General features: G+C 33.0%; 1 protein-coding gene across 1 annotated transcript; it reads left to right on the top strand.

Annotated features, from left to right (window-relative positions):
* Window positions 1-716: 716 nt before the first annotated feature.
* Window positions 717-10631, top strand: LOC125858906 (uncharacterized). The gene is made up of 2 exons (XM_049538678.1): window positions 717-1106; window positions 10572-10631. Exons 1-2 carry the CDS (start codon window positions 717-719, stop codon window positions 10629-10631), a joined length of 450 nt encoding a protein of 149 aa, XP_049394635.1.
* The last annotated feature ends 570 nt before the right edge of the window (window positions 10632-11201 follow it).

Raw genomic sequence — 11201 nt, 5'->3', positions numbered from 1 at the left:
CCAGCGGCACGAGGGTATATCTCATAGGATGCCCATCTCTATTTGGAAGTGGGAATGGATCACTATGGACTTTGTTGTTGGTTTGCCTACCACATTGGGTGGTTATGACTCCATTTAGGTTGTTGTTGGCAGGTTGACCAAGTCTACCCACTTCATTCCGGTTTAGGTGAAGTATAGACGGAGAAGTTAGCCGAGCTTTATATCAGTCAGATTATGCGACTACATGGAGTCCAGGTTTCTATTGTCTCTGATCAAGGTACATTATTCACTTCCCATTTCTGGAAGGCATTACAACATGGTTTGGGTACTCGGTTATATATGAGTACCGCTTTTCACCCTCAGACATGTGGCCAGTCCGAGCGGACGATTCAGGAGTTAGACGAATGCTCAGAGCATATGTGATCAATTTTGGTGCTAGATGGAATCGACATTTACCCTTAGTAGAGTTTTCCTACAACAACAATTATCACTTCAGTATTCAGATGGCTCCATTTGAGGCGTTGTATGGCCAACAGTGTAGGTCTCCGATCAGTTGGTTTGATTCGTCAAAGATGGACTCTTTGGATACACATTTTGCTTAGAGATGCTATGGAGTAGGTTTGTATGATCAGGATAGACTGTCGACAGCCCAAAGTCGACAGAAGAGTTATGCAAACCAAAGAATTCGAGCCCTAGTGTTTATGGAGGATAATCATGTTTGGCTCTAAGTATCACCCATGAAGGGTGTGATGAGGTTCGGGAAGAAAGGCAAGCTTAGCCCTAAATTCATTGGACCTTTTGAGATTTTGAGTCGAGTGGGAGAGATGGCATATAAGTTGGCCTTCCAACCTAGTTTGTTGGCAGTTCATCCTACTTTCCATGTCTCCATGCTTCGGAAGTATATTCTGTATGAGTCTCATGTACTTTTACTTGATTCAGTGGATATGGGTCTAGACTTTACATTCGAGGATAAGCCTATAGCTTTATTGGATAGGCAGGTTCGAAAGCTTAGAACCAAAGAGACTGTGTCAGTAAAGGTGCAGCGAAAGCACCATTCAATTGGAGAGGCGACTTGGGAGATGGAGTCGACATGCGTGCTACATATCATCAACTTTATTAAGCTTCAGGTACTATCGTTAACCTTATGCTCGAGGACGAATATGATTTTTAGTGGTATAATGTAATGACCCGGAAGGGTATATTCATTTCATTTTTACTCTTTGCACAAGTTCGTGCGGCATCCCACTAACAAAAACAAAACAGAGAAGAAGAAAGCAAATAACCAAGAGTGTTCAGGTAAAGTTTAACTAAAATCCTCATCTTTTGTGTATGTGTTGGTATATCTCTGTAGTGATTTCTTAAGAATGGATGGAAAATCAACAATAATGATTATTATAGGGAAAATACATAAAAAAAAAACCCTAAACATGGTCAAATAACTTACTTTAATACTTAAACTACACGGGAGTTTAAATACCCCCTTAACATCTTTGAAGTGATTTTTTTCCACCGTGAGACTATAATACCACTCTCACCCGCCACATCATAGCCACGTAAGCGCCACATCATAACCATGTAGGCACCATGTCATTAATTGTTATTTCTCTTTTACTTATTCACTATTTTTTCTTAAACACTTTTGAATATTCATTATATCAATTGATTAATTTATAAATGCATACCCCGCACCTCTCTTTCTTCTTCCTTGTTGTTCACCATTATTCCAGTCTTCCATACTTTCCTTTCTTCTTCTTCACTATTCAAAATTTTTTAAGTCACTTTAAAGAAGAAAATTCACTAATATTCACATTATCTTCTTTGAACCCTCCCAACGAATTTACCCACTTGGAGAATGGATCTTTTTGAAAGCCAATATTTTCTTGACAACTCAAATAAGAAATGAAAATTGCATAAGAAAGTTAGTCCAAAAAAATATAAATTTTATGAAAAATGTTTGAATGGATCTAGAAATCAAAATGGGTCACTCAAAATTTAAGAAAGTTTACATTTGCCAAATCGACACCAGTAATATAGAGCGAAATCGACGTCAATAAAATGACATTGGTATTGAATTTTATGGATTAGTAAAAGACTAGTGAAATGAAAATAGTGGATAGAGGTGGGGATGAAGATGGAGGAGGAGATGTTTCAATGGAGAAAGATGTGTATTGAGGAAGACAACAAAATGAAAAGAAAAAAAAATTAAAGAAATTAAAAAGGGAACCCACTAATTTCATTTACCTCTTATTAAGAAAATTTACATATTTTAAAGATTTAATATATATAAAAAAAACTATTTAAATAATTTGTTATATATATAGGCCAATAAAAAAAGGCCATGTGTAGGGCTTTAAAAATTCAGCTTTTTTTTTTCTCTGTTTTCAAGCACTTTCAGGAGAATGCACTCACTCTCTCTGCCACATCATCCTTTAGGGGGTGTTTTAATCACTTCAAAGATGTTTAGGGGGGTATTTAAACACCCGTGTAGTTTAAGTACTAAAGTAAGTTTTCGTGCCAAGTTCAGGGTTTTTTTTTTATGTATTTTCCCATTATTATATTAATAAAGTGAAGATGAGAAGTTCAATATTTGGCAATTATGAAGCCATATGTGGTTGCTGCATGTTATGGTCGGTTTAGTGGCTTTAATTTGTCAATTATTACTTGTTAAAGATTTGTTATATCATTCCTTACTTTAGCAATTATTGGAATAGTTCTTCGGTTAGTTGTTTAACCAATTAGATTTCCCTCAACGTTATGGGTGTGACAAAGATTCACTACATGCTGGAATTGCACTTAACAAACTAGATTGCAATGATAGTAAAAAATGACCCTCCTCAAGTGCGTATTTATTTTATCTTCCGATGTCATATGATATTTGCTTGTGGAATCGATGATGACCTCTATGAAATGATGCTTGTGTGAGTCTAGTTGCAAGGAGAACTTAGTTCATACAGTATTCCTAATGATAAAAAAAGTATGGCTAAAAACTACACTGGTTTCGTGACTAGTGGTTCCCATATTTAGTAATCTTATTTTGTTAGAACATTATAAATTAAAATTTTAATATATTGAGATCGGTAATATAATATTAAGTGTATTGTATTATGTGAATATCATTAGAGTTAGGATATTGGAAAAATTGAGACTTAACCTTAGGCTTGAACCTTAAGAACTTAATTATATATGTGAGTAAGTTTTGGGTCTAGGCTAGACATGCATTAATATGAATGTTGTTAGTTTCGAAATCTTATTGTGGTTATTTATTTAAATAGATTGCATTGATTCGGAAACCCAACGAAAAGGGAAGGCTCAAGTCCCGGAGTAATTGTTTGATTATTTAAGGCAATTAGATTTCCCAACCCTTGTTAAGTGTATAGAAATGGATATTTCCTTGTGGTATGTGTTGGGGTGTAATGGGATTTGGTGATGGGTTGACTTGTCCCCCTTCTTACCTTTTCTCCCTTCTTTCCGTACTAGTTCCTTAGCAACATACCTATGTTTTCTAGTCGATTTTTATACTCTAAGGTACATCTAAACATCATAAAATCATCCATAAACATGAGATCATGAACCTTGAATCCATAATCCAATTCAAGGAAAGTTAAGATCAAAGTCAAGAGAAGTAAGAGTCAAGTCAAGAAAAGTTCTTAGAGTTTTCCAAAAGTCTTTTCTAAATGTTTTAACTTTGTTTTAAGACTTAAAGTTCAAGTTGAGTAAAGTAAAAAGTAAAGATTGAAGTTCATTTTTTCAAAAGTATATGGGGACTATGTATTCCCAAAGAGTTTAAAATGTTTTCACATTTAAACAAGAGAAGGAAACCTTGATTTCCAAAGTGCCTTTGAGCTAGTTTTTAGAAAAGAGTAAACGCTTTCACGATTAAGCAAGAGGGGAAACTTTGATTTTCAAGATAGCCTTTGAACTAAGTTTTTGAGAAATTATCTCAAATCACAGAAAGAAGTATGTTTTTAAACATGAGAGCTAGTATCATATTTGGGGAGTAGTATTGAGCACCGATATGGGGGAGAGTTCAGACAACTCACAGCCCCCATAAACCATGTAGCCATCATGGGTAGAAAAGGGTCATACTTTTTAGATGATTCCTTAGTGCTTTTTATCATAGACTAGTGGATCCACTTAGTAGTCAGGTTCTATACCCCCGACAAGGTATAGGACGGCCCTGGCAGCGTGAGGCAAAACGTTGTATCATCACAATAGCTCTTACGTGATGGTTGTTGGTTAGAGAAACTCCCACAGAAGTATTTGTATTCTTATATACAAAGTTTAATTGTATTTTTAAATACATTTTAGAGTTATATTGTATCTTTGCATACACACAGAGTATTATTGTATTTCAAATACACAGAGTTGGCATCCATGTTTTAAAAAGCTTTTTCTTTATATTGCACTTGCTTTATACTGCTTTATATTGAATTGAGTTCAGTTAAGTTGAGTTGAGTTGAGCCAGGTAAGTTCTTCAGATCCTTTCAAGCTTATGTCTTGTTTTAGAATTCCCTTTCGCTTACTCGTACATTCAATGTACTGATGCCATTTGGCCTGCATCTCTTAATGATGCAGATACAGGTAACCAGGATCAGCATACAGCACATCGTTGATTCTAGTTGAGCTCCAAACTTATTAGTGAGCCTCTTTGCTGCCGGAGGATCCCCTTTATTGCTTTTAGTAGTTTTAGTTTCATTAGGTTGTCGCGGGTCTTATCCCGACATCCATCTCAGTTGTTTAGAGGCTTCATAGACAGTCATATGTTAGTTCTTTAGTCTTTTCATTTTTATTATCTTATGTTGAGACTTGAGTTTTCCTTATTGGCTAGATGAATGTTTTCTTTATAACATTCTAAGTTTTATATAGGTTATCTTTGATAAGTTAAGTCTTCCGTTGAGTAAGTAAGTCAGGCCAAGGGTTCACTTGAGGCAGTAATGGTTCTCGAGTGCCAGTCCCGCCCAGGGTGTAGGCTCGGGGTGTGACAACAATCAACTCAAGAATCTCAATACAAGATATATAGCAACTCAATCGGGAATAGAAACTCAGAATTCAACAACTCATCTAAAAAAACTCAAATAGTAGGGATAAAACTCTAAATAGCTCTTTTACTGAATTTAGATAGATGTAGGGCATGGGGACGAATTCAGTCCATCATTATGATAGCCTTACATAAACTCAAAGAACGTTTGAAACCCTAGCTTTTCTCCTCTTGGAACCTTGCTCTAATGACTTGAAGTATCAATGAATGTAAAAGAATTGATCAGCATTTTCTAAACCCTTAACTAGGTGTAAAAGGGTCAGGGTTTAAGCTTAGAAGGGATGGAAAAATTTTGAAATATCCTTAATTAAAAACTGCCGAAGTGACCTACCATTTAGACCTACGGTCCATAGAAATTTCTACGATCCGTACTATCCAACCGTGGAATCACTTACCGGGGGTCTAAAATCTGAATAACTATTAAGAGTCATTCATACGAATCGTAGAACTTTCTACGGTCCGTAGAAACCTCTGGTAGAACTCAAATTCAACCTCAAAATCTTACTAAGTCTAGACCACTCTTATGGAATCCATCTACGGCTCGTAGACCAAACGACGGTTCGTCCTTTCAATCCGTAGAACAAGTTACTGAAACTCAAAACTTAACACTTTTGCAAGAAACCCTTCTACGGCCCGTAGAACATTCTACAATTCGCAGAACCTTTCCGTAGACTTCAACCTTCAACTTTAATTTTTGTCTAAGTCTGAAACAATTCTAGGGGCAGTTCCTACGGCCTATAGAAACTCCTACGACCCATCTTGCTCCTCCGTAGGATACATCACTGGGACTTGAATTTTAAAAACTCAACAAACTTCTACGGGTCCGTAGATAGGTCCCGTAGAATCAGTCCTTCAACAACATTTTTTGTAACTTTTTTCCTTTTCAAGTTCCGGGGTGCTACATCAACCTCCTGAAAAAGAAATTCTTAGATCTTCAAAATTTGTTTAAACTTTCAAAGACCATATTAATTGTAGGAGTAAAATGAGAAGAATTTAATTAATTCTATCTTGATTTAGTAGGTGATCAAGTAATACGAGACAAATATTTTTGTAAGATGTTCATTTAATATGGGACGAAGGTAGTAGTAATAATTAGATATATTTAGCTTTATATTTTCTTATTATATCACATGGAGTTAGATGCTGAAGCAGGCAACATTTTGTCGGCGTGCCTGCTTCAACAAGAGTATTTTTTGGAAAAAGCAAAAAAACCATTTTTTATTCCAAATTTAATTTAATTAGAGCATAACTATTTTCAAAATAGTGTGACCCATTTTAGTTACACTCTTTAGTTTTAAATTCATACCTCTTTAGTTATAGTTTTATTACTTTAAATGTCATTGATATTTGTGTAAATTTTGTAACTACTTTGAGTAAAAAATCCAAGGTCAATGAAAAAAATACTTCAATTATGGACATTTCAATGGGCTCCCTCATATTAGGTTTTCTAGAAAAAGGAATGAGATGATTTACTACCACACTTACATCTATCTATTTATTTGTCGATATAATTTTATTTAGTGAATTTTTTTAAATCATCAACGCCACTTAAAATTTATCAATATTAATAATATTTATCAAGTATTCATTTTACACATAATTAGATGATTTCTAGCGCGCGCACACACATACACACACACTAGATTCTGGACATGTGTGTTATCCCGCGTAATTTTTATATGATTAGAATTTTATGAAAACACGTGTGTAATGAGTAATAAAATGCAATAACTACAAATAAATCTTTAAAAGTGTGACAAAAAACACCAAATAAGGAGTGTATTTTTAATGTTTAAAATTAATTCCGATCAATTGTAAATTTTGAACTTTGGTTAGTAATTAGCAAATTTCCAATGAAGTCACAAATGGATAATTTGAGCCCAAATAAAAATATAAACTTATGACAAAAAAATCATAAAAATTAAATTAAAGCAATTTAATAGACAGAAAACGCACACAAAGGAAAAAAAATACAACATACACATCCTTCTTGTGACTTAATTGATCAATGTCATTAGGATTTTACACTTTTGGAACCTATATGTTTGCACTATCAACTTTGGAAATGAGCTAAAAATGTCTGGTAAGTTTCCAATTAAAAAAAGGTACAAGTGGGCCCCTTTTTTCTCTATTTTTTTTGTTTTTAATATTAATAAAAAGGCCTAAAATACTAATTTTAAAAATTTTAAGGACTTAAAATAGCATTTTTAAAATTGTGATAAAAACTTAAATACTATTTTTTTTTATTTCCATTAGTTTTTCAAGAGCTTCTTTTCATAGGAACGATACAGGAACAAGGCCAACGAACGAACTGTTGGACGAAAGAGAGATTTTTTTTTTCAAATTTTTTGCTTCCTCTTCTTCAACTTCAAAATTATTAAACATTTTCTGTTGTATTTTCTTCCTGATCATACAAGGTAAATTTTCTTCTCTTTTCTATTTCAAAAGATTAAAACTAGGGATTCATAAAGAAGCAAATAATTATCATCTACATATGATTCTTTTTTGTTATTTTGCATTGTATTTACTCCGTTTGAACTTGAAATTAACTCAAAAGGGCTTTTTGGTAGGTATAAAATTATTTTGTGTTAATGAATTTAGTAATCCATTTTAGTTGTTTCAGCCAGCAACTTTCGTATTTGTTTGGACATCTACTGAAGTTATTTGTAGAAATAATTGGGTATATTTGTCAAATACAAAATTGTCCAACAATTGCCTGTAGTTATCGAACAACTAGAGAAGTTGTTCCCACAACTACGATAGTTGTTGGACAACTATGTTAAGTTGTGGGATAAATAATATAATTATTGATGTTTTTTTTTTTCGTTTTTCACCCGGTTATCCACAATGGAGCCCGACTAAATTCGGATTCGCGCCGGAAAGTCTCACATTGGGGGGTAAAGCGCTCCCTAACAAAGGTAACTCCATACCCAATGGGGCTCAAACTCCTTTTCTACTGATCTTATTCAATTAATTGTATACTATTTACTAATTTTTAACTATTTTAGTATAGATATAATGCGCCAATATAAGAGGAAGAGAATTAGAACATCTTAATCCGATCCAGATGCTAGAGAAAATACTAAGAGCTTAACTGCTGCTAGAAAAAGAGGTACTGCAACACTTCAAAGTATCAGTGGACGACCATCTAGAGAAGAAAAAAGTAATGAAAATAGCGGCAAGCAATCTAGTGAGATGGAAAAAAATAGTAAGAACGGCAGTGACCTATTAGGTAAAGAAAAAAGTGATAAGAATAGCAACAAAAATTCAAGCAAAGAGAAAAAAGATGATGAGAGTGATGGAGATAAATTAAGTAGAGAGGAAAAAATTGATGAAAGTTATGGAGATAAATCAAGTTGAGAAGAAAAAAGTGATGAAAGTGAAAGTGAGCAATCAAATGAAAAATGAGAAGAAGGTATTAATCCTCTCCAAATTATGTTAAAATCATTTTCAATGTACGTATAAATTTAAGACTTACTTGAATGTGTTCAGGTCTTATGATTCAAGAATCAATGCGAGAGTCAATTTTGGAGCTCAATTTGTTGAGTTTAGAAAGATTCTAATCACACAACATATTGAAAATGATTTTAAAAAATCTTACTTTGTCACTGTTTGAAGTTGGATAAAGATGTAGCAGTACAACTTTCAATGAAGCTAGTATACGATTTTTGTCTTCATCATATATTTTCTGAAAAGAAAGAAGAGGTGTGGATTGATTATAATGGTTTGCATATTTGCTTCGGCATTAATGAATTCACTATTATGACTGGACTCGATGTCATTCTCTTACTCCTTTAAGTCAGCAATTAGCAAAAATTGCAAAAGAAAGTGAAATTTTGATTGATAAAGTGTGTAAATCTCCAGATGTTGTTGTACTCATAGAAAAATGTGTAATCCAAGCTTAACCAAAAAGTAAAAGGTTGTTATTAGTATTGTTTGATTTTTGCTTTGTATATTGTGTTAAAAAAATGCATATAAGAAGATAGACATTAATTGGTTAAAGATGGCGTCGAAAAAAAGAGTTTGATTCATACCCATGAGGTTGAGAAATCTTTGATCGTACCATTAAGTATCTTTTGAAAGAGCTAGATTCAACAAAATCTCAGTACAATCTTCATGGCTTTCCATGGGCTTCGCCATAAGTAATTAAATCGATGTTTTCATTTTATGATTTTTAGTTAAATTATTATTTTACTTTATTATGTATACTTGGATATTTTTAATTTTAATTGTAGGCTTGACATTTGAAACTATTCCGACAATTCAACGATTTGGCAATAATTCTTCATCTAAAAGAACAATTCCAAGAATGATTAAATGGATGTCGGCAACACCCGCTTACAAGATAAATGTTGATCCTATTTATAAGACAAAAAAACAAGTAAGACTCTATCTACATAAAATTAAATGTTTTATGCAATAGTTAAATAACAATTGTAATTTTTGAACAACTGAACTTATTGTTCTGACAACTACTTTGGTTGTCCGGCAATAATAAAAATTGTACACATACAACTAAAGTTGTTGTTGGACAATTAATTAGTTATTTAAAAAAAATATGTATTTATATAATATTAGTTGTGTTATGTAATATTTATATACTAATGTAATTATTAGACAACTGTACTTATTGTTCCCACAACTATTTCAGATGTCCAACAACAGTAGAAGTTATTCCCACAATTACATATAACTGAAGTTATTGTTTGACAATTGAATTATTTAATTTAGACTACATAGATTTTTTAATTTTTTTAAATGCAAATACAAAATCAGGTTGTTCACCCTTTTCTTTTCCAATAAACATAAAGAAGGAATTTTTTTTGTTCAAATATTGATCCCTATGAAGATAGATCAGATCCAAAAATTGATGTTTTAAAAGAAAAGTTGACACTTGTAAGAATCATGAAGTTGAATATAACTATTGGTGAGGAGGGTCTTGGTATAACCGGTGGAGAATATAGTGTTGTGAGAGATTATGATATTGTGAGGGACGGTGATGGTTAGATTGTTTTAGATACTTGTAGATTTTTTGGTGATGTAGAAAAAGGTGACTCATATCAACTGATCTTGAGAGGGGAGGAGATACACCGGGTGTGATAAAAAAACAAATATGAATACCTCCAATGTTGAGTGTCGTTGTAAATGTGAGACATGTTGTGATAAGTATGAAATTCTTTTGAATGAAGTAAAATCTTTGTCAACAAAATTTGATGGACAACAATTAAAGAGGACTATATATTCGAGTTATGCAAGAAAATATCCTTATACTCCTGCGTTTAAAAGAAGGTTGGCCAAGGTAAAAGATGCAATAAAGAACAAATTGGAAGTGAATTTGTACAAACCTCTTGATGTGGCGAAAATAGTAATTTTTCATGTATTCATTAGTAAGAAGGAAGAGGAAAGAAAAATGTATTTGAATGGAAAATTCAATTATCAAGACTTGGTGAACATGATTGATCCATATTTTTTATTGAGTGCAAGGTAAATATTACTAATTTTTAATTGATTTAATTATTTATTGATATTAAATTGACTGTCAATTTTTTTGTAGCATGTTGATGAGATCTTGTCCCTTATGCGCAAGCCAGGCACTATAATCAAACAGATCTAATTTTGGATATACATTTCTACAACACCTTGTATGATCAGTACAAGAATTTGAGTGATAATAATTTAGTGAATGGTGCACCACAAATACATTAGGCACTCACATTGTTTAAGATAGACAATGACACTCAAATACCGTAAGAGTGAAAGACCTTATCCATATGGCCAATAGTGGAATGGAGTAAAAAGAATTTACACCATGATGAACATAAAGAATACATACTTTATTGCACTTGAGTTTTTGATGGAGAAAGACTTGATTCAAGTTTATGATTACAATAGTCATGTGTGTGATGAGCCGACTTCTCTAACATTGATCCAACTCATTCTCGAATTGTGGCCCAAACTACTCAAGCAAAGCGATATGTTCAATCATTTGTCTAAATTTTTTGGAATGATGCATGATCATATGAGCGTCTAAAGGATGTGTCAATTAACAGGTTTTGTGCAGCATGTGGACCATATGCTTGTGTTTTTATTGATCATTTTCTTGTTGGGATGGATATGAACTGCCTTAACGATAATTAGGTGGATAATTTTAGGATGAAATATGATGTTGTTGTGCTTGAGAATG

The sequence above is a fragment of the Solanum stenotomum genome, chromosome 3 (genome assembly GCF_019186545.1).
Source record: "Solanum stenotomum isolate F172 chromosome 3, ASM1918654v1, whole genome shotgun sequence".
NCBI lineage: Eukaryota > Viridiplantae > Streptophyta > Magnoliopsida > Solanales > Solanaceae > Solanum > Solanum stenotomum.
The sequence above is the reverse complement of the archived record's forward strand: the minus strand, read 5'-3'. Positions and strand labels throughout refer to the sequence as shown.